At 30.2% G+C, this 24456-nt stretch overlaps 4 protein-coding genes across 16 annotated transcripts in view; 2 read left to right on the top strand and 2 right to left on the bottom strand.

Moving 5' to 3' along the window:
* LOC141450758 (zinc finger protein castor homolog 1-like) overlaps positions 1-5870 on the top strand; it is a 295992-nt gene extending 290122 nt beyond the window's left edge. For 3 of the 12 annotated variants that reach the window (XM_074121521.1, XM_074121522.1, XM_074121513.1), the window contains 2 exons: positions 254-342; positions 1006-2468. In XM_074121521.1, the coding sequence (XP_073977622.1) occupies positions 254-342; positions 1006-1280 (364 nt within the window). In that variant the 3' untranslated portion in view covers positions 1281-2468. The other 9 variants (XM_074121524.1, XM_074121516.1, XM_074121517.1 and 6 more) reach the window with 9 other exon arrangements.
* A 70-nt stretch (positions 5871-5940) lies between these two features.
* Positions 5941-9351, bottom strand: LOC141450761 (SWI/SNF-related matrix-associated actin-dependent regulator of chromatin subfamily E member 1-like). 2 transcript variants are annotated; one of them, XM_074121530.1, is made up of 8 exons: positions 9081-9351; positions 8749-8829; positions 8462-8647; positions 8163-8223; positions 7992-8087; positions 7463-7638; positions 6849-6950; positions 5941-6180 (listed from the first exon to the last, which is right to left on the bottom strand). In XM_074121530.1, exons 1-8 carry the CDS (start codon positions 9081-9083, stop codon positions 6115-6117), a joined length of 771 nt encoding a protein of 256 aa, XP_073977631.1. In that variant the 5' UTR covers positions 9084-9351; the 3' UTR covers positions 5941-6114. The 2 variants fall into 2 exon arrangements, with proteins under 2 accessions (XP_073977631.1, XP_073977629.1); XM_074121528.1 differs by having other exon boundaries at positions 5942-6180; positions 7992-8090; positions 9081-9341.
* Positions 9352-11792: 2441 nt separating this feature from the next.
* LOC141450760 (DNA polymerase beta-like) lies at positions 11793-16813 on the top strand. Its single transcript, XM_074121527.1, has 7 exons — positions 11793-12040; positions 12294-12493; positions 12584-12744; positions 13605-13727; positions 14935-15106; positions 15175-15358; positions 16702-16813. Exons 1-7 carry the CDS (start codon positions 11977-11979, stop codon positions 16791-16793), a joined length of 996 nt encoding a protein of 331 aa, XP_073977628.1. The 5' UTR covers positions 11793-11976; the 3' UTR covers positions 16794-16813.
* Positions 16814-17124: 311 nt separating this feature from the next.
* LOC141450759 (uncharacterized) overlaps positions 17125-24456 on the bottom strand; it is a 14651-nt gene continuing 7319 nt past the window's right edge. Inside the window, exons 2-5 of the mRNA XM_074121526.1 lie at positions 20454-20558; positions 19500-19598; positions 19095-19324; positions 17125-18130 (exon numbers count right to left, since the gene is read on the bottom strand). Coding sequence (XP_073977627.1) covers positions 17125-18130; positions 19095-19324; positions 19500-19598; positions 20454-20558 — 1440 coding nt within the window. The remainder of the gene's footprint in view (positions 18131-19094; positions 19325-19499; positions 19599-20453; positions 20559-24456) is intronic.

The raw sequence follows: 24456 nt of genomic DNA, 5'->3' as shown, positions 1-24456 counted from the left end.
TTATTAAGGTATATTCTAGTATGCTTAAGCTTTAACTTCGTTGTAGTTAATGTATTTTAACTGGAAAAAAGTCGTCAAGCATTAAAAAATTATAAAATGGCCACTTTCTAGGGAAAACGGGAAATAAGCCTTCACTTCAAACTGGCAAATGAGTATAAAATACCTCTTTTCCTATGAACATGCAATCTGGTACCTCCTATGTAATAATAAATTTATTTATGAATATTTGTAGTGAAATAAAACATTTTTACAGATTAGATACTCTAATGGGCGGTGATTTCCAGCAGTATAGAGCTAATGTGTCTTGCGGGCGAGCAGATTGTTCGTATGCTTCGACCATTGGTAAGATTCTAAATATTTACTATTGTCATGTACTCTAATGTATGTATATATGTATCTATGGAACTCCTTGCCTTCATCTGTCCGCCATGCTCCTACCCTATCCATCTTTAAATCCCGTCTATTCAGTTATCTCCTTTCTATTCAGCTTCCTCCGAAATTCTAATTGTTTTAATTTATTTCCTTAATTTCTGCTGTTTTATTATTTTATTTTTACTTTCATTTTCACTTATTATATTTTCACTTTTGTAAATATTTATTTATTTGTTTAATTTCTCTATAATCACAGGCCAAACTATTAAGGCCTCTATTTGTACCTGTATTTATTCTTAGGGGACAATTGTCCCAGAATAATAAATTTCTTTTCTATTTCTATTTCTATGTTTGGAAGTACTTTGTCTAAAGCTTAGTAAACATCCAGTACTACAGCTTAATGAGAGCTTTACAATTTTTATAGCTCTTTGTGTGAGTTATGAATTTCCATGTAACCAAACATGTAGGTAGCATATTTTATTTTTATAATCTCACGCCCAACTCTAAGGATTTCCTAAAATATTTTTGCTATTCCAGGAGAGTTTCTTCAAAGTATGCATGTCGTATTAAATTTATTATTATTATTATTCATTAAAACAAATGGTCCTTTATATTTTTTTTTTTTTTTTACAGGCTCATCACAGAATAAAGCTTCACATTTCCATTGTCTTAAATGTGAATTCGTATGCACGGATACAAATAAAGTGGTTGCACATCGAAGACAACATCAAAAATTAGATTCAATAATGGCGGCTGGTTTTGAAAAATTTACACCATCTCAACAATGTTCCTCACCAGACACTTGTGTACATAATGGTAAACAAACACATTACCACTGTCTTAGTTGTCAGTATGCGGTTTTAGGACTAAGTCAAATGACTGCTCATAAATATAGGCATATGGAATAACTATATGTATATATAAAAATTTATTTTTTGTCATTTAATTATTATTTGCGTAACAACTATAAAAGACATAAAAGTGTATTATTTTTTAATATTTTTAAAAGTAACAAATTGGATCGTTATACATAATATAACAAAGAAAAGTATCACTTTTTTTTTTGTGATAAAAGATTGTGTTGTAAATTTTTTATTTATAATAATACTTGATAGAAGTATTGCTAAAATTTGGAAGAATGCAACTGTTGGAAGACTAAGCGCAACTTATGTGCTACCAAATAGATATTTTTAGCTAGCTTGGAAAAACAAAGTACGGTTAATTTTTATTATGAAATTTTATATATATACATGTAAAACCTGTAAATATCGTATAATTTAATTTCCCCTTACAAAGAATGGCATAAAATTTCATTCTTAATTCTCTTAATAATTTTTCTTTTCTTTGAGGTGTGATTTATAAAATAAATTTATATAAATATTTAAAGAAAAAAAAATAGATTATTAAAAAAATGGGGCTTAAGTGCCATCATCTTAATAAAATAAACATAGTGCTCTATGTAAAAAAATAAAGTTTGTACAGTTAAAATGGTAGATTTATATTTACATACAAGCAATGCCAAAATAAATAATTATAAATGTTAACTTTGATTTTAAATTATGTATATAATATTGTGCAAAAATTTTATTCAATTAGGAAACAAAAAAAAAAAACTTGATTGTATGTAAACATAAAATTATGTGCTTATTTAATATTTAAAACACACACACACAAATTATATATATATATATATCTAAATGGTTGGCTTTAAATAATTTTAAACAAATGATTTGAAACCAGAAAGCCAACCACACAGTATACGTTTCACTTTTCTTTTCTTTTTTAGAGTATGTGAAAACATATTCCAGAAATAAATCTATCTTTTCTCTGAAGAACATTCGAAAAAATTTATGATAGTACTTTATTTAAAGTAAATAAGAAGTTTTTTATACAAGGATTTTACATTTATCCAGATATTATATGAAAAAAAAAAAAATGTATAAAAATATATCAATTGATATGGGATATAATAAGTAGATTTGTATTACAAGGAAAATTTTTTCACTAAATACATATATTTTTCTAGATTTGAAAAAACAAATTGTACTAAAATTTTTCAAATATTTAATGCATATTTAAATTTTGTTGTTTTTTTTTTTTTTAGATTTATTTAAATGGCGCCTCCTTTAAGTGTTTAGTTCATTTTTATTGATTGAGTAAATTGAAGCGTAACTAGAGAAAATTATAAAAGAAATAATTTTTTTGAAATAATAATTTTAAACATTTTTTCAATAGTGTACAGTTCTTGCATTTATTTCTGTGGCATCAGTTAGATGTAACAAACAATTCTTTAGTACTGTTCTGTTTGAAAATTATAATCCTAAAAAGACATTCGTAAAAGAAAGCGTAGTTAAGCTTTAGATTCCACTCTTACGGATTCTTAATCACCTAACTGTGAATTCGGTCCTTTTTTTGAATCGCAACTATGGCTGATGCTTCTTGATATTGTAAAGATGGCACCCCATGTTAGGATTTTACTGCTCTAACCTGATAACTACCCAGATTTTCTATAAAAATTCTTGTGATCTTTAAATTGCAGATTAGCACAACTAGTCCTAGATCCCCGTTCTCCAATTTTGCCCAGAGAGAGGATATATCGACCCCCAAGACTTGGTAACCTACCCAAACTTTCTGGGGAAACTTTAAGAAGTGGGAGGAGGTGTTCGGCTGATTGAGATAACCGTTCCCTAAAGCGTAAACAAACTCCTTCCACAACATAGATTGGCAAAGTTTCTGGTGCACGAGATCGTTTTGGGAATTATTTAAAACAATAGCATAAAACGTTTGAGTAAGGACAATTTTTTTTTATGTAACTCTCATAAATGACTGAAATTGTTTATTGAAGTAAAATTCCCTTTTTTAGACAAAAAAAAAACTTGTAAACTAGAGTAAAATCCATGGTACCTGTCAGATTTCAAGAAAATAAGCTTGTTACGTTCAAAATCAATGATCCAAATTAACAGAACAATACTAACTGAATTTTTTTAGTGAATTTAGTGAACAGAATTCAATTAATTCATTATTTTTTTATTGGATTACAGTTTTTGTTACAATATGAACAAGCAAACACCTACTTTGTTAACTAAAAATTCAACTTAACTCATGCTCATGAAAACTACGTGAACTCATGATGAGTAAGTAAATCAAGGCTTTAAGCGCAAATTTATTTTATTGTTAATAACTTAAGATCTAGTTAATTAAATAGCTTCTTATTTTTTTTTTCATAAATAAACGTTCAACTTAATCTAATTTCAAGTGTCTATTTTAGTTGCTTATTTGGGTTTTTGTCTATCACCCAAGCAGTGTTTTTTTTTTTTTTTTTTTGAAGAAATAAAAGTATTATGATTTCAGCTGTTTTAAGAAGTAATTTTGTAAACGTAAGATGCAGTGAGACCAGTTTTCTTCAACTTTCACGTCCATTATTGTTGTTCATATTCAGTCAGTCCTCAGATGCTCATGTTTCTTAAGAATCTTCACTATGTGGTTCTCTTATTTAGCAGTTATCGGTTGATACATATTCCATATAAGGATACTTAAGGTAAATGAACTTTTTTAAAAAAAAAAGATACGCATTTTTTATGCTCCTACATCTGTGTAAAGTCTTACATTACTTCACTATTGGCGTTAATTAAGTAATGTGTGCTCTAACAAATGTAAAGAGATAAAATATTTCTTATTTTATGAAGAAGGGGTAAAAAACGCAATCGCTTATCTGAACATTGTTGAGTATAACATTACTAACACTCTGATAGTAAAGTATTTGAAGGCGTTAAAATCAAAGCTACCCTAAAGCTGGCAAGGCTTGAAACCTGGCCCTTTTCACGTTTTCCCAACACACTGATCTATCCAATTAGCTGTCGTAATTTTAACTACGAATTGTTTGTTTATTGACAGATTTTAATTTAATGACGATTAACTTTAACATATCAGATTATTTTTCCAGAGTATTTGGAAAACCGGTAGATATTGAAATGAGCAGAATGAAAAACGATTTTTTTTTTTAATATTCCTAATATTCAGATAAATTCAATTAAGCTACTAAAGAAGGCACTTGACTTGACGTTTCGCTAAATAAAATTAAAAAAAGAAGTTTTTTAAATTTTTTTGAAGAACACATCCTCAAAATTAATTAGATTGGCACCACATTACACTTATAATTATCAAAAATTTGCAAAATTGATTTCGATTTTCAAAATTACTTGATAAATCCCAGTCGGATATTTTAAATTTAAACGAACGTTTTTCATTTCTATGAGTTACTACTTCTTTTTTTATTATTATGATTGAGATTATTCAATATTTATATTTAAAAAAATTATTTCAGTTTTTAACTCAGTTCTTCAAAATTTTTGCATATAATTGTTATAATCGCAAATAATTTTATATCATTTTTGGAAAGGAGGTTTTTTGGGTCCAGAATCGTCATATAACTATTTCATTTCTTTTAATCGACTTCTTTAATCGATTTAAACTTCTTTACTTTTAAAAAGAAAATATATATACATAAAAGTAGTGCCTTTTGGATAATTTAAAAAACAAAAAAATTATATATATGTATACCGTAAAATGTTCAGAAAGATAATGTGAGAGTTTAAGATTTTTATTTTTTTCTTTTTTTTTTCCACACAATATTAAGAAAAATGATGTTTATTCTCATAAGGTTATTTGAATGTTTACTGCAGTGTATATTTATGGGAAATGTATTATAGTTTTTATTTATTTTTTACCATAACTGCTATTAATTTTTAGCATATTAAAAAAAAGGCATCGGGATACTGTACATATTTTTGAAATTAAAAACAAAAAAAAAACATAATTTTGCTTTGCGTATCTTCAGAACAAAGAAAAAAACCTCCCTGTGCCTTAATGTGGTAAATTGGTTGCTAGAACTTAGTTAGTATATATACATATATACAATGCCATTGTTCAACCAATCCTGGTATTATTTATAATTTTTTATGTAATTTTAATAGCTTATCTTATACGAATGAAATTAATTGTAAAATTCAATATAGTATGTTTTAGTTAGAGGCAATAAATATTTATATATACATCTCAGATTTAATTATTTATTTTATATTTGCTAGTCTAACTGCACTGAATGCACAATGGAACTTAACAAAATTAAATAAGAAGGGAACAAGCTAAGATGTAGGCATAGATACAGCAGCATTCTCTCACACTCATGGACCTAACTCATAACTAAGAGAGGGAAGAAGTCCTGCTTGGAATTTCGGTTAGACATTACATACTGATACATATTATACGGAAATTTAAACAATGTATTGTAATCTTTCGAGGAGAACTTAATTTCACTGGTTTTTAGATATCACTTAATGAAAATTTGAATATAATTCTGTGCAGTATCGCGTATCTGATCACTCATTTTCATCTGAACACTGACTTCTGCACGAACTTCATTTATGAATTAACCATGAGGTCTTTTAATAAGATTTTAAAATAAAATAGCAATTATTGAAAGAAGATTAACTTTATTTGCAAAAATAAAACATTTTTATTATTTTTTTATTTATTATATATTATATATAATAATAATATATATAATAATAATATATTATTATAAGAGAGAGAAAATGAAATTGCTTATAAAAATAAAAGCCATTAATGAAATATTGAAATTAACACATAAGCTCACTTTAATAATATTAAAGAGCATAAACCAAACTTTAAAGTTAATAATATCACAATATAAAATAACATAATTTAAACATCATGAAACTCTCAAGGTTCTGCATTATTTCCTGGAGGAAGAGAGCACCAATTGATCAGTTTTGAATAAACCATATTCTAAACAAGAAATAAATAAATAAAGTATTACTCCAAAATAATGAGAGACGATTTCAAAAGTAAAAATTCACATAAATAAATAGGTAACCATGCCTCTATATTTATTATTATTCAAGATGAAATTAGCATAAATATTAAATATAATTTTTGCAAGTAATGGTTTTAAATTATCTTTCTTCCATGTTAGTAAATGCGACTAAATTTTCATGAATATAATCAAAGCAAAAAGAATTAATTTTTAAAGGCTTAGTAGAGAAAAAAATTAAAATAACTTCAGAAAAGACTTCTTACTGAAAGTGTAAAATAGTAGTTTTTTAGAAACTGAGTGAATTATGTAGAACTATTTTTTTTTTGTAACATTTTTACAAAAGAATTCGACAGAGGGCATTTCTTGTGGGTTAGGTAATCTCTAAAATTCTATTTCACTATAATTTATAGTTTAACAAAAATGGCTTGATGAAGAAATGAAAAGGCAACGTAAAAGGCTAAGCGCTAGGTTGCGAGAAACTTCGTACGCACCCTACACTTCTTGGCTCACACTTATACCAAATTTTCTAAAAAACACTTTTTGGATTCAGGCACGTCCAAAAGGAGCCTGGTGAAAACTCGACATCAAAATACTTTCTCTTAAAAGGATATTAAGAAAAATTAAAAACAACTTGAACTACCTGTCTCAATTGTTTCTGAAAATTTGCGTTAGATTCTTGAATTTCCTTCATACGTTGCTCATGAATCTGTTCTAGATTGTGGACTTCAGCCAAACGTTTTTTCTGCAATTTTAGTACCATTACTGTCAAATTAAAGGTTTCATAGCATGTACCGAGTAAACATTATTGCAATAATGACATTAGATACTGGCTTATAAATACTCTTATGAACAATGGTAAGTCCAGTGAGAAAACATAGACTAAGCCTTGGTAATGGATGAAGCAAAGTAGTTCCATACCTTTGAACCGCTTCAACTCGTGCGAAGTTCTTAGGACTCTCAATTTTCAGAAGAATACATGGCACTAGCCACGATTTTTATTAATCGAAAATGCACAATTTACCCTTCCAAGAACTACAAGCAGATTAAATAACCAGCCAAAACTACTTTTTTTTTCTGACCGCTTTGGCAATTAGGCACTCGGAATCATTTAATTTCTTTCAAAGGTTTCTCATCTTTCATTAGGAAAGAAGGTCACACGTAAATCTTAAAATGCCACTTAACAATTTACTTAACAACTAAATTAATAATTGAGAAATACTGAGCATCTTCAATAATAATAAAAAAGTTAAATACCAAATATGCTTCAAGAGTATTTCCACTTTTTTTCAGTCTCTCAAATCTCTCGTTGAAATTTGTAATTTCATCTTTAAAAACTTTAGTATCAGAAAATATAACTTTCATTAGAAGATTGTTTCTGACATAACGGGAATGCGCTTTTCGGATTTCCGCAAATGAGTCGTCTGAAAGATCTGAAATAATGAAATTAGTTTAAAAACAAAAACAGAAAATTGAATTTTTTAAGAGAACTGCACTTTTTTCTTTCTGTCTTTTGAGAATTAAGTTAAATATAGTAATAATAAGTTAAATATACTAATAATAATAATAAAAGCTTCTTAATACCGCTGTTTTCACCTATCATCGTACGATTTTTTTTATATTCCTGACCGGTTTTGGATTTTCATCCATCATGAAAAGTAGTCTTCAACTAAGTTTATTTCTCAGATTTGTTGACTCCTGTCAGGAATATAAAAACCATGAGTGCTACAACGGCTAAAATTAGTAATATTATCCAATACTGCGTAACTAACATTTCAACATATACCTGTTTCATCTTCAGCAGGTTCAATTCCAAATTCTTCGTTTTCAGAAAATGTACTAGACTCATTGGATGGTGCATCTTTAACATACGATTCTTGATCTTCTATTAAAAATTAGCAATGAATAGGAAAAAAAAATTATCTGTAATGAATATTTTTATTGGAGTGAAACGAACCTGTATAACAGTTTCTTGACGTTGCAGTGAGGAATAACTTCAACTTCTTATCGTAATCCGACTACAAAAAAAACAAACAAAAATAAAAAGGCAGAAAGGTATTTCTTAGATTCCTGTTGGAGATTATTTAAATAATGCATGATCAACTAAGCTTGATAAATTGGTTATAGCAAATCATTTTAACTCGAGTGTCTACATCTATATGAGTGCGCTTATTCGAACTGTCAGCTTAAAATACAATGACGAATCAAATTATAAATTGTAAAATATAATTTAATTAATGATTGCTAAGCACTTACCTTAGCCGCTTTATAAGCGTCGAAATATGGTTGCTTCTCTTTTTCTGGTAACTCTCTCCACAGCTGGCCCATAAGTCGCCCAACATTCCAAGGTTTACTATCCGGATAGTACTCTAATAGTTTATCCATATTAGCTTTACTAAATCTCATAAAAGGTGTAGAAGGAAGATTAGGCGGTAATGACCTCTACAATTATAAATGTTCCAAGAGCGAAATTTTTAAAGCTTATACATACAGATCATATTAAATACAATAAAATAGAAAATTAAAAAAAATAAAATATTAACCTTATTAATCATTTTACGAGGAATAAAATTCGTGTTACTTCCAAGACGAGGCGCTCTGAATATTGTCCACTCTTCAGAATTCTGTTTATAAATTATTTATTTAATTTGTAACAAAGTATTTATTAGGAAAACTTGATAAATTGGTAATAGCAAATCATTGTAACTTGAGTGTTTAAAAAATTTCAAATCGATGATTGGAAAGAACAAATTTTTGCTACATTAACATTTTGTCATTTGAGGCATAAGAGCGCTTTTCGTCGCTTGCCGATAATGCTTACTTGGTGAATGCATGTATAAAATCAAAAGTACTTAAGAAGTAAATAAAAACTCACCATGAGATATATATATAATTTGCTATGACTTATAAAACAACTGGGTGCTTGTTACGTTACGAACATGAAACTGCTGAGGTTGCACAATTTTACTTTGAAAAGCGGGAATTGGCAGACTACGATATTGGGCGATTATACCCGAAAGTTAGCTTTAAAAAAACAGTTATTTTAAATTGCTCACGAAAAATAACCCATGGTAAAAAAGAAAAACTAACATTTTATTTTCTTCTAAAAACGCTTTGCATTGATATAAATCTACGTATGAGTTTTATTAGCAAATTTAAATTTACTTGATATTTATCTGCACTCGGGAGCATAAAAGGTTCAGATTGGAAAAATATTATATCTTATAAATTGTAAGTTACCAATAATGTGCAAATTAAACAGAAGTAAGGAAAAAAATATTGTGGTTATGCACAAAAAATTTAATATCATATTAAGGGATATTGTGATTAGGTCCACTGTCGATATTTTGGGCCCAAGGAAGTTCCTAAAAAGACTGAAAAATGTAAAAATCCCAATTATTTCATTATTAATAGCAAAAACTGAAACAAGATCTGCCAATTCCTAAAATTTAAACGAATCTGGTGCGGAACGAAATAAAACAGAAGGTTGACTGAACTGATTAGCCTCTCTCTCTGTTTTTGCATCTGAGGGCATTAGCTCCCGGAGCTTTTTTTAGTGGTCCGGACATTGTTCTTCCATTACAGATAACACTGTCCATCACCGGACAGTGAGCTAGGAAGATAGAATCTAAAAGCCAGAAGCGGAATTTGAACCCGGGAACTCCGTGTGGGAATCCAGTTCGCTAATCCCTCAGCATCTCAGTTGTTTCCCTTTGTTTTTTTCATTCAATACAGAATCTAAACTTTTTGGTTTCTGTAATGAGATTTTACGATTAGAGCTAAGTTTTCATTCTACCCATAGCGTATGTGTTTTAATCTTTAAAAAAGGAATATACATCTCCTTTCCTCTATGCACCTCACTCAATATTACTTTGTTTTAATTTAAACATTCAGTTTCAAATTATACTTTTACTCTTCTCAACCCTTGATATTTTCTATCACTTTCTTTAAACTCCTACATAATATCTGATTTCTTTTCAAGTTTTTAAATATTTATTACAAATCTTTGGCAAATAGTTGTACCTGTGTCGCATTTGGTATGGTTTGTATTACCTCATTTATTTATTAAAGAAGTGTGTCTTTTCTTTCTTTTATTTCATACAGTCTTTATCACTTGGAAAAAAAATCCATGATACAAAAAATAAATAATGGTGATTTCAGATCCGGCCCTGCGGTACATTTTAAATTAAAGTCCAATAAACATTCGTATAGAAAAAAAAAATAAAGAATTGACATGGTCCTGCAATATAGCGACAATATTAATAGACAAAAGACAACAGCTACTTACAATTCTCACTTAATCTGAGAGTACCTCTGTTATGATAGTAATATAGTTTTAAAACTTTAAAATAATTGTAATTATATATAATAACGTTTTTTTTTTTTTTTTAGGGAAGGGATTAGCTATGAGGTTAGCATACTGGACTCCCACGCGGAGGTCCCGGGTTCGAATCCAGCAGCTGACCCTTAGATTTTCTCTTCCTAGGAGCTTCTTACAGCTCACTGTCCGGTGATGGACAGTGTTGTCTGTAACGAGAGAACACTGTCCGGAGGCCGGCAGTGCACTGGAAAAAGCTCCGGGCGCTAATGACCTCAGCTGTTGATGCGCCAAAAAAAAAAAAAAAAAATAACGGTTTTTTATCGTCATCGTTCATAAATACTCATTGCTCGCTCATTTAGATTCACTGTATGAAATTTCAAAGCTCTGACGAAGATTGAATTGAAGACAGACAGTGTAAGTGTTAAAACCAAAAGTTTAAAAACACCATGGAGGCGAGCTACGGTGTCTCACTTTATAAACTATAAACCATATTTGGCAATTTTGGACTTAAGAGGTAAGTGCAGTATCAGCAGGATAACTATTTACCCCATGCTATTTTTTATTCACTCATTAAGTCATCATTCTGCGACCAAAGGAAAATTCCTCGAGCTCTAAAAGTTCTCTCATGATTTCATCCTCTCGTCAAAATACCGTTTTTGTTTTGTAATATTTCTATTTTTCAGGCCATATTTATAAATCAAGACATACATACATATGTATGTGCCGGGCATGATGGCAGCCAGGATGTTCAACAAAATTCCACAATCAATAAGAAATACAGAGAAAAAGGAATTTCAGAAAATTATTAAAGACTTCTTATTGAATAATATGTTTTATAAAATAGAGGACTTCTTGTCAAGTAGATGGACTGTTACTCACTTCAAAGTTGAGTGAACTGAAGTAAATTGTACAAAGACATTGTTTGACGGATCATTTCAAAGTTCATTATAACTAGTTTATTGTGATTATTATGACGAGTCTATTGTATGTAAAACATATGTACAGGCAAAATAAAATATATTCTATTCTATTCTATTCTATTCTATAAGGAATTCTTTGATAGAAAATCAATTTATTATAAAATTTCATTTTATTTTCTCCATAAAATACATGTGCAATTTTTCTTATGTTAGTTTATTTTCTCTCACTTAAATTCTTTTAAATTCAACGTTAAAACTTATCCATCAACCTAGTTCTTTTGAAGAAATGAGATTTTAATAATAATTTAAATCGAAGAAATAAATGCCGCCATTTTAACGAATCTACTTGGTTACAAATATAACCTTCCTGTGTACCTACTGTGTTACGTACTGTTAAATGCTTATACTTTCACCTGGAGAAGGTTGTGTAGTGTCTATAGTTTACTGGGCTATCAGTTAGTTTAGTGATAACTGGTAGGAACGATTCTTGAGACGTTGAAGAAATGGAATTGCTGTAAACTAAAATTAATATGGGTAAGAGAAAAGCTCCTAGCGATGATAACCTCAACCAGGACTTTTGTGATTTCTTAAACGGTATGTTTAAATTTAAATTTTAGCTACTTTGCTATTTATTTATTAATTTATAAAGTCTTTGCTTCGAAATGCAAAGTAATGTTTTTGCGCACTACTGTCATTACCAAAAAATGGTAAGGTTTCTTGCCCTTCATCTCATATTCCTTTAAATTTTTTCCTTTACGATTGTTCGTAAAGTGTCCTTAAATTTATTTGGATGTTATGCACTTATTTAGAGAATTGACATAATGTAGCAGTATTAATAATTTTGCAGAGCTAGCAGATTATGAGAAGAATGTCAATCGAAATATACATAAACACAATGCTTACAGAAAAGCTGCTAGGGTTTTAGCCGAGCACCCTGTAAGAATAAAAAGTGGTGAGGAAGCAAAAAAATTGAATGGTATTGGAGCTAAAATTGCAGCTAAAATCGAAGAATTCATTCAGACTGGAAAATTGAGGAAACTAGAAGTGGTAATTTTATTATTTTAAATTCTTTTGAATTATTAAATTATATTGGAATTTTAATATTATTTTCTTTTGTAATTCTTGATGTGAATACAGATAAGAGAGGATGATACAACTCAAGCAGTCAACCAGTTAACAAGAGTGTCTGGAATTGGACCAGCCAAAGCCCAGGAACTACTGAAAATGGGTATAAAGACTATAGAAGTTTTGAAAAATAATAAAGATAAATTGAATCACCATCAGTTAATTGGTTTGAAGTAATAATCAATTTTAGATTTTTTTTTTAAAGAAAACATAAAACATTCCAGAATTAGAAAACGAATGCAAAAGGGATAAAATAAGGTTCTTATATTTTTATAATTGGTTGCTGCATAAGTCGTCAGGTTTAATTGACGAAAGAAATTTTTCTGAATTGTTTACTAAAGTGGGTATTATATTATTATTGGAAGCATGAGTATGTCTTTTTTAATGTATAGTGTTCGTATTTCGTTTTTAACCCATAACACAACTTTAGGGCCTGTATTTTGGTTTTTTAAGCAGTGACAGTTTTGTTGTTAATGTTAAAGGTAGCCAATTTTGGAGTTTCGTTTTAAACATTTCTTGTAAAACTTTTGTGTATTTTTATAGAAAGGTTTTATAAAGTACATAAATTTTGTGAGTTAGCCAGAAAATCTCTGAACGGTAGAAAGTGTGGTTAGGTCCGTAGTGCTGGATAATATAGCTGAATTTATTCCTCTTAGAACGCTTGGTTATTATATTACTGATCGATTTCAGACTTTCATCCGTTTTAACAGGTTAATTGATCAATTTAATTAATTTTATTTCACTATTTTTATGAAAATATTTCATTGTTCAAAAACATTGTAAATAAAACTCATACACACGTAATCCTCGCTCAGTCAGAAAGTATGGTTTGAGATAGACACATAGTTGAAGTCGAATTCTCTACACCAACTGATTAATCTAGCTCTCATGATTTATGAAAGTGCGTATCGGTGAAGGATGCGTTCTGTGAAGAATCAACCACTGAAATTTTACACCATTTATGCAATAAGGTTTTTTGAACTTTTATTGTAAACTAATTTTCCGCTAAACATTTTTTTTTATTTATTTTTAGATATCTTGAAGATTTTGAGATAAAAATACCCCGCAAAGAAATTGAAATTATAGAAAACATAATTCGAAAAGAAATTGGTACAGTTGATGAAGATTATTTAATAACCATTTGTGGAAGTTACAGGTACAGAATACACAGATAATTATTCAGAGTTTTATACTTATTTAGAGAAATTGAAGAACTCAGCTATTCTTTTTGTTGTTTTAACTTAAATTAATTTAGTTTGCAAAAAGGCTTTTTTTTTTTGTAATTAATCTCCTTGGAGCTATCAGTTAGGGAACCAAAGAAACGTAGCGTTCTAGATTTGGAGTAAACATGTAAAACTGACAGTACAAGAAACCGATTTCAATGTACGGTTTGGCTGTGAATTAGAAGTAATTATTATTTTCAAATTATTTATTTATTTGATAGTACTTAAGCCATATCAAGTTTTCTCTGCTTGAATGTTGTATCCAAATGTTATTTTTATTTATGATTTGCTATAGGTGACACACATTCGTATTTACTTTTACATTCATAAAACATTCGTAAAACTGGTATAAATAGCAGTGTTCTAAACATAATAGTTAAAGAGATATTGAAGGTTGAATTTAAGTGGTTTTCAAATAGGTTAAAATTTTAAACGTTTATACCTTTTTTCGTATTTATCATATTTCAATGATTTCTTTACCGAAATGTAGAGAAAAGTTAGCTGTATAGGCAGTAAAAGTGGCAATGTTCTAGTAATAATAGGTCGTTAGATATTTAAGATTACATTTTGGACGTTTTCAACATCTTTTCGAATTCATTCAAATTTCAAACGTTTATATCTCTTTTTGTACTTATTGGAATTCAATGATTTCTTTACCGAATTGTAGAGAAAAGATAGCTGCAAAATTGGTATAAATAGCAATGTTCTAAAGATAGTAGTTAACGAGATATTGAAGGTTGATTTTCGTGGTTTTCAAATAGGTTAAAATTTGAAACGTTTATATCTCTTTTCGTATTTATCATATTTCAATGATTTCTTTACCAAAATGTAGAGAAAAGTTAGCTGTATAGGCAGTAATAGTGGCTATGTTCTAGTAATAATAGGTTGTTAGATATTTAACATTAAATTTGGGACGTTTTCAACTTCGTTTCGAATTCATTCAAATTTCAAACTTTTATATTGGTTTGTTTAAGTATTTTTGTATTACTGATAGATATGAGATAAATGCTGGTTGTTATTTTTTAACGGTATTTAACTTGTTCGGAACGCTCTTCGGAAAGTAATTGCAAAAAATTAAAGAGTAATGTTATAAACTATTTTAAGTAGTAATAATTATATTCAGTTACTTTCAACTATTAGGCGAGGCAAAACTGAGAGTGGTGACGTTGATGTATTGATAACTCATCCGAGGTTTGACTCAGAAAATACTGATAAACAGCGTCCAACAAAATTACTTAAAAGTGTAGTTTCGGCTTTGGAACAGAAAAACTTGATCACTGATACTATATCATTGGGTGATGTCAAATTTATGGTATGTTAATAATGTTGTTTGTGTTTAATTTTTCGTTGTTGCATAAAACATTTTGTTAATATTTTTAGGGTGTATGTAAGGCAGATAGACTTGCAAGAAGGTTAGATATTCGATTAACGCCCCATGATCAGTACCATTGTGCTGTACTCTATTTTACTGGCAGTGATATGTTCAACAAAGAAATGAGAGCGCATGCATTAACCCAAGGATTTACGCTGAATGAATACTGTCTGAGGCCCATAGGATCTACTGGTAACCTTATTTACTGTTTTATTTTTCAGCAAAGAGCGACCATTACTTAACTTATTATATTCTCTTTGCAGAATTCAAATCATCACTTTTGCGTATGCTTTCGTTGTCTTTGAATATCTTATGCTATTTCAACCGTTCATACAACTTTCTTTTTCCTTCTTCAGTATTTTAGACGATTCCTTTTTTCACGTCATTTTTAGACTTAGTTTAACTTGATATGGTTCTGCCTATTTGCCTCTTTCTATGCGTCTTCTTATTTCCAGTTAGATATTTATATATTGGTATCATTTGCGGCCGGCAACATTCGATATTTAGAGCGAGGAATCTTCCCTTCATAATCTTGAATTAAAATTCTCTAGAATTTCCTATTGAGGAATTATGTTGCACTTATTTGTGAGAAATTCCCAGATTGAACAGATTTCTCTCTGGGAAACTAACTTAAGTTTAGCAAAGCCTAGAAATATCGCCTCTCATCCCCACTTCTGCAAACATTCCAGTAAAACTAACGCGTCTTATTAAATAGTGTGAACGTTGTATTAGCTGTTTCCTGTAAATTGATATTAATGTAGAGTCAAGCTAGAGTTTCTAAATGGGGAGCTTCTCAGAATCTTCTGGGACTGCCTACAAGGCTTATGTTAGGAACACAAACGTGAATATGGCACATATTTATGGGTTACAGCATCCAAAATCAGCCTTGAAGAGCTACACAGGATCCACGATAAGGACGAATATTAACAGATTTCAGACATAATTTTTACCCTATTATTAGCTTTCGAGCTGAAGGCGATATAGAACCGATTTTCTAGAGAAATGGAAGAGATATGCTTTTATCTGGGAGAGCTGACACATACTGAATTGTACAAAGAAATTGATATACATCTAGAGAGTCTGGCCAACCAGTATCGATGAACGCCCGTTTCTCTGGAATTTTTCACTAGCTGTAGCTACAATCGAACTCGTTTATGAAATAAACTAGAAAAACTAACTCTTATATTGGAATATAAGAGAGGTACTCCTGTTCTAAATCATGGTCCACTCCTGTCAGTATCTTCATGGTACATGAATGGAACTAGTAGACGGTACTAGGACAGTTTTAGGAGCAGGCATCTTTGTTAGAATTAAGCGATTTTACTTGAGCAATATTTTTTTTTCAAAGATCCATATGTGGTATTTGTTTTCATTTGATATGTTCGCAGTAATTGCTTTCCTTTCTATAGCAGTTAATGGAAGTATAATCGTTACGACAATTTTTGATATCCAACTTTATATCCTGAAACACTAAAAATAATAATTGCCTCAATTTTAATAATTATTATTATTATTATTTCTTTTCTTATTTAAAGGTGTACCTGGCAAACCTTTACCTGTTTCATCAGAGAAGGATGTATTCGATTATATCGATTTTAAATATGTGGAGCCAGAAAAAAGAGGTTAAATGATTGTTAGAGAAGGTAATGGATACGTTGAAATTTTATATTTATTAAATTTGTTTACGCTTACAAACGGTTGTGATTTTTATATATTTACAAAAATGTAATTGATCTTTTAATACGTAGAGATCAATTTTACCTCAATTGTTTTATTTATATTTACATTTACTTAAATATTTTAAATAATTTATGTTAACATTCATTTCAACTATTTAATGTAAATTACAATTATTTATTTGAAATATATATTTACAAAATAATTTATAATGATTTCTTACAAAATTTTTTTTGCGTGTTTAAAGCTTTTAATTGAATTTTAATAAAAAAAATTTTCTTCTACTGTTTTACCATAACACTAGCTGAAACTACACCTGTACGCTGCTGTTTCCTACCTCCATACACAACGTTTCCCAGTCTTTGATCTCTTGTGGATATATCGTCAAGTTCTAAACTAACTTCCTGGCTGTTGGACCATTGTGGGTGGCCTCTTGACAAGTCAGGAGCAGGTATATCGTACGATTTGGCTGGTAGTGCACCTTCAGGAGCGTTGATTGGAATCCATTCAGAACCACTAATTATCTTTGGACTAGTAAATTCTTGTGCTTTTTTAGTGCTTTGAGTGTTATATTGAAGAGAATGTTTATGATTTTCTTCTTTACTTATAAAAGGAAATGTATCAGTTATATCTTTGGAGCTGAAAAACTCTACAGACGTTGGCTTAGATTGGTAATGATATTGTTTTAAATTTTCATGGATTGGTTCTCTAGTTTTCTTCAATTCATGTTTTGGTTTGTTGTGAACACCAGCATTTGACTTTACAGGCGAGTAATGTTTGTTGTATCTGTTGAAATTTGGTGGCACCTCTTTAAATTGATCTTCATAACTAAAAGAGCCGTCAGTATCTTCATCATAGTACTTACTATCTTCTTGTTCAGGCCGTTGTAACTTTTGTTTCTTGTAATAATGTGTGTTACTTTCATGACTAGTATCTCGTACTGCTCCACCGTTTGGTTTCAATTTCCATTCAGGTACTTTTTCTTCAGAATCTCCGTATTCTTCACTATACTGTGGCACGGATGCTGAATTCTGATTAATGCGCACCTTTTTTATGACTGGCCTTCTGTAGATTTCTTCATCGAAATTATTTTCTGGATATTCACTGTAGTGAGTGTTTTGTGGTGAAGATTGTAAAACCAATGGATATTTATAAACGGGAACAGTTGGGATGTGATGTTTCAGCTCTTTGTTCGGGTGAGCTTGACTTGGTGCAGACTGTGGGCTGTAAACGGGTCTTGTTTTAATTTGCTGATTCGGTGTGTACTTCTGTGCAGATATTCTCACTCTGAAATTTTAAAAAACAGGTATTATCAGTTATTAGAATGATTTAAATTTCTTAGTTAATAGAGAAGAAGGAAAGAAAATGAAATCTTAAAGTTATTGGTGTATTTATTGAAGAAAACAATCAATTTTTGGGCGGTATAACGCAACATTGTGTACGTACATTTAAAGTGATTCTAGGTCTAACATTAAACATAAAATAAAGAAAAAAGAGTGTAGCCTATTGAAACAAATGATGCTGGCTCTAAGAGTATTATATCATTAACAGTTTTAGAATATTCGCAGTTACAATTATTAACTGAGAATACTCTAATTTATTAATAATAATCTTATATTCTCCAGCTAACATCACCTGTTTTTGGTATACGCCTTTGTTGAAAGAAATGTTTTTTTAATCCAGGTATTACTTCATTTTGATTTTGAAGTAAAATTACTTTTGCAGGAGAAAATCGTCCAGTTTGATTGAGGAATAATTTTTCCATAATCCAAAAATTCTTAACTTGAAAAAAGTTTAGCAATCTTTAGTCAGCAAGAGCACTATGTCTAAGAAATTATAAGATCTTAGGCCGCCTACGTGTGCGGATAGTTGGACTCTAACTCACCAGAAGAGCTGCCCAGATCTGAAGAAAACTTAGCTTTCTGTGAAAAGGCTCCCAGTAATACCATGGAGCTTTCGGGCTAGAGAAGATTGTTACTTAGGTCCTACAAACGACAGAGAAGTTCATTCCATTAGGTTCTATAGACAAGGCAAACGACAAGAATCATATCACAAGCCGTCTAGTGATGGAGTCCTGGACCTTGTACAGGATCATGGTGAGGATCATTGCCTATTGTATTCAGGGACATGGTCTATAAGTATTTTGGCTGCAGAGCTTTGGGAATAGGACCCAAATCTGATTGATAATCCGAGGTTGCTGCCTTCTGTTTGTTTTGTTTTCCCTCCCTTTCGAAATTTTTACAAGTATTACCTTTCTGGATATCTTTGAGATTTGTGCTGCACATTCTGCATGGTCATTTGTTGTTTTGGTTTAGTGATTGTCACAGTTTTTTGTGTATACACTGGAATTCTAATGGGCGGTGGTACTGTATGATGAAATTCTCCATCTTCTCTGATCAGTGGTTGATAATATGGCATCATACCATCGTTGAATCCTTTAGTTCCGAGCTCCACAGGATATGGAATATTGGCTATTGGGACCTGTAAACAAATAATACCACAGTTAGACTAAATTCAGTTATGACTGGGAAAGAGATAACCATTCACCTGAGTGAATAATCTTCCTCCAGCCGTCATTTTTTGTAATCCTTGGCTTAAGACCATTTCCGGTGAAACCAATTACATATCTGTATTAAATGTATTTTGAAAGATATACCTGATGTAGTACATATGGCACATTTTTCATTCCTTTAATTACAATTGGTACTGCTTGACTTTCTGCCTCATACAGATTTGGAGGCCCCACAGTATAAATCTGTAAAATCAATTTTGTTGCATAAAAAAAAAGAAAAAAAAAAAAAGCATCGGCATGTCGGTTAATATCAGATATTACATTTGAAAAGTAATATAGATATTAAAACATAAAATTGTATGTTCATAATTCATTTAAGTAGCTGTAATATAACTATTTAATCTATGTTGTTGCAAAAAAATTACAGTTATAAAGGAGGATTTGCCCTACATTACAAAGAAAATTTGGGAATTTTATCTTTTATAGAAAAAGAGAAAAAAATGGTCAAAGTTGGATGTTTTTCAACGTTACGCTTTTCCGTGCACTTTTTGACGATCAACCCTTATACAACTGTCCTGCCCGGATAGTTTTGATATAGAATTTCTCGTTTCACCAGGTATAATGAAGTTGAAGAAATTTATGTTTTTCAAATTGGTGAAATAATTAATTAAAATCTGGGACATGGTCTATTTAAGTATTTTGGCTGCAGAGCTATGATCGGAAGCTCCTCAAGACTTTAATGGTAAGAAGTAGCAATTATTCCCCCAAAAGATTACACAATATACGGTAATTTTGAGGAAATGAACATATCTTCTATTCGTAATACAATATCATGAATTTACATGTTAGTTTTCCTAAGCAATTTTAACTGTACTGTCGGAAGTTTTAAGATTCAATAACCGCAAAAATTTCACATTTCTACTGTATTTCTAAGGATGAAACTGGAAATAGTTTTTAAGATTGCCTGCTCTTAGCAATATAAATAGATTTTTTTCACCCGATTAGGGACCTTCGTCACAAGACGGCCTTGAAGATGCTCCAGCCTCATTAAATGACAATTAAACATAGATTAATTTTTTTAAAAAAATCTGTAAATACTTGTTGGGTTAATGGTGTAGACTCAGTTGGAAATCGTATCTTGTTCGCCCTGTGAAGGATTTCATAAGCCCTTCCTCTTGTCAAACAAATCACTAGAAATAGTTTCTGAAACACAGAAATAAATAATATTGCACTAAATATTTTAATCATTTTAAAATTATTATTTAATACAGTATAATTATATATTTAAAAAAATGGTAATTAGAAACTCATTCTCTTGTTTATCTAAAGAAATGGAGAGTTGATGCACTTGAAAATGTCAGCATTACTTCTGTAAGCAGCTTTTAAAAGACATAATTTGGCAATGACACTTTCTATTAATTTCATTTTCATTTATATAGATCATCTTTTTACTTACTCACTTTCATATTTCAGTAGAAAATCATTAATCAAAAAATTAAATAATTAAAAAAACTTGAATCTTCCGCCTTCATTTTTTTTTTGCTGTAAGAGTACATAATCTAGTCTTACTGCATTTATTCAAAACGAATACAACCGGTTTCTGTATTTGAGAAAGTGAAGTTTGTTTTTTAATATATAGGATATAAGAAGTGTTTGACAGTTAAATGTGATTGAGAGCTACTATTGTCCGTTTAAGGAAAGCTACACTTCCTGAGCTGGTATGACAGAAAGCCCCTATTTGGGAGATATACATATCTTTTAGTAGAGCTTTCTCTAGTTTTGCTGTTAAAAAAAAAACTTAGGAAAGAGTTATAACGTGTTTTTGACAAAGAATTTAATATTGATGATTTTTTCCCCCCTGTACATGTCAAAATAATTGAAAATGAAACTAAAAATCAGCAGGAAGTTCTGATTCGAAATTTCATATCACAGTAGACTCCAAAGCAATGTTATTCAAAATTTATTTTTGAAAGTTTTCCTCAATTTTCTGTTTAGATAATCCACACTAATTAATTAAATAAGTCAGGACTATTGATTTGTATTTGAAAAATATTTTCTGGTACATTGTTTTTTAAGGATATTTCAAATTTTAGAGGGAGAAAAAAGTAATGGCTTTAAAGAACGCACGACTAAACCCAGAACTGTGGACATCCATTTTTATCTACGAACAGCCTCTTTATAAAGCTCATTAGATTCAGAAAGCATCTCCACAGGGAAGTGTGGGGAACTAAGTAACTTCGAGGCGTTTTCTGTTGGAGCTTTGAGCGGCCTTCCACAACCTGGTTGAACATGTTACAATCGCTAACTTGAGGTATAATACCTTTGATCCCAGATGAGATCATATCGCTAGAATTACTAGTGGGGGAAAGATCTTGGTTCTCGCAAAAAATAATAATAATAATAAAAGACACTTTTAACAGGGCTGTTTCTGCTTTACAAAATACAATATATTTCAAATAAACAGTGTGTAAGTAGTGAACGTTTAAATTTATCACTCATTATTAAGTGTGGATGTACATCCTGTGGTAGTTTAAGGTTTTTGCTATCTTCGGATCTGTTTTATTTTAGAGACGATGGTGTTTTCCAGTCTTTACAGTGCAAAAACTTCAGAAATATGTAAGTAGACTAAGTTTTTTCTCCTTCACTAACCAGTAAGAGAGAATTTTAGGCTGAATACATTGTTTTTCTTGTTAGTCCATCAACCTCAAGTCAGTTGTAATCAATGATCAATTTCATGTTAACATTTTAATAAGGCGCCTTGCAAGTGTAAGTTTACATTCATTCTCTGCAACGTTCTGACACACATTGTTCAAAAAGACATCATGATCTTCGAACGGAGTTCGGAAACCATTATGGTTAACAAAAAAAAAAAAGCAGAACGTCATAAAAAAAATATTCTGTTGTAAATAATTATGTTCATTAAGTTATATTTAGATCTAAGCAACACATTAGACAGAACATACTTTCTATGTTTTTTTTTTTTTCTTCAGTTAAGTATAATTTCCCAACGAATTAGTTAAAGGTAGTGTATCGTATCAAAGGATAATGGGTGAAAGAAGATTGGACACAAAAGAAGACGACGAAGAAGAAGAAAGTAAATAAATATAAAGTGTGCATGTTAGTTGAACAGCCTTGAAGCAAGGTCAAGGAGAAAGAGAAAGTTTGTATTAGATCCGACTGGTCTGTCGTGTGCACTTCCAAACACTTCATGAACCGTTAATCTCGTGTTTATCTCGATCTACGCTGCACTTTAACCCACTTTTTTTAAACGCTTTTTCTGTTTATAAATCTTTTTTAGTAAAATTGGTTTAAAGCTCAAGTGTCAAAACAAAAATGCTGTGAAATTTCATAAGCTTTCTCTTACTGCAAATTAATAATTATTAATCAATTTTAATTAATTGATTCCTTCAAACTTGAAATGTTTACTAAATGCTTAATTGCTTTAAATCTTAGAAGGCTATATTATGTACTAGTGGCAGGAAATATCATAGAAAAACGTTTTTGAAAAGTCATATCAATTTCCCATTAAGCTACCTAAAAGAAAAGATTAAGATTTGCAAGTTGCACTACAAAATACCCAAGAAAAAAAACCTGGAAGGAGGTTTGTGCTGTTCACTGACAGCAAAGCGGTCATTTCAGAGGTTTATATTCTTCAGTTTTTTGGAGAGGATGTGCTTAAGAGAGCCACAAAGCATGCTATTGATCGACAATATGCTGCTGACGGAAAAACTGCTACTTTCCAATGGATTGTCTAGTTATTGTGATTTAGTGTGCTTGGATTAGAAATTAGGATTATTGTAATCTGACATGTTCTTATCTTGATTTGATTGTGCCGGTTATAAATAGTACTTATATGTTATGTAAGATTAGATTCTAGTAGGGCGGCCTTGAAAGGCGTACGCCACTTCTGACCCAATGGATTTATTGTGGCTCTTTTATGTACACTGTTTATATGTTATGTTGCAGTGTAAGGTTTGAATAAAAATCCTAGCTAATTCTTAACGTTTTATACGTCCGAAAGTAGGCTTATAAATTAAGCCTTTGGTTTTTTTCTTTGGAGCCTATTTATTTCAGTGGATCCCAATCGTACAACCACGCAGGTCTAATTGTTTTTGTAAGTTTTCATATTGTTGAAGTTGGTCGTTTTTTTTCTTCCGCCCAATAATTGTCTTAAATGTTTACAGATGACATTTAAGCTGATTTATTAGTTAAACATTTCTTTAAGAAAAGGGAAAGTTTTAATCTGAAATTTCTAAATTTACAATGCTGCTTGGTTTAGTTCATTTAATGAATATACATTACAAAATAATTACATCGTTAAAATAACTGGTGCGCAAAAAAAAAAAAATAATTCAAACCAATTAGTGACGTTTAGGTATTCCTTTTGATTTTATAAAAATTGATTCAGCCTACTTGCATTTAGTGCATTTTAATCTCAAATTTAGGGATAGCTGGAAAAATGGACCTGAAAATGATCTCACTGGCTCAAAATACCGCTTTGCTTAACACATTCCTTTTTATTTTATTTTTTTGTTGAAGTAGCACAAAATGTAAAAGAAGTAATTGATCCAATCAATAAAAAAATTTCATTAGTAGCAACTAAGATATCTATCAAAATCTATTAAATTTGACTTATCCTTTTTTTTAAGTTCGTTTTTTTGGACACATTCTCATTAGGCTAATTTTATTATGTTTTTTATGTAATTCTATCTTTGTTCATACATTTTATTTTTATTGTAGACTGCTTCTAACTTTATATTATATAAATATCTAAGTTCTATTACTTTCAATTTTGAGTTGCATTTTCTCGATTTTCAATGTTCTGATACCTATAAAATTTAGTCCAATTATAGACTGTTTGGTCTCTATAATTGAGCAAAATATAAACGTTGAATAGTCATAGCGGCGATTAGAATAGTTCAAGGACTTTCATAATTTCTGAACGTTTTCCCAAATGAACCTCCATTAGCTTCTTTGCCCAAAAAAACTGTGATAAATAAAATTTTTTCCTGCAAGCCTGTTTTTGTTCTCCTTCTTAGCATATTTATTTCCAAGATTTTTTTTTAGCCCATCCTGAAACGTATTCCACATATTTAAGCGT

The sequence above is a fragment of the Rhodnius prolixus genome, unplaced genomic scaffold, assembly GCF_049639745.1.
Source record: "Rhodnius prolixus isolate KJV_2025 unplaced genomic scaffold, Rpr scaffold_8, whole genome shotgun sequence".
In the NCBI taxonomy this organism is placed as follows: Eukaryota; Metazoa; Arthropoda; class Insecta; order Hemiptera; family Reduviidae; genus Rhodnius; species Rhodnius prolixus.
Note: the sequence above shows the minus strand (reverse complement) of the source record. Positions and strands in the feature narration are given on the sequence as shown.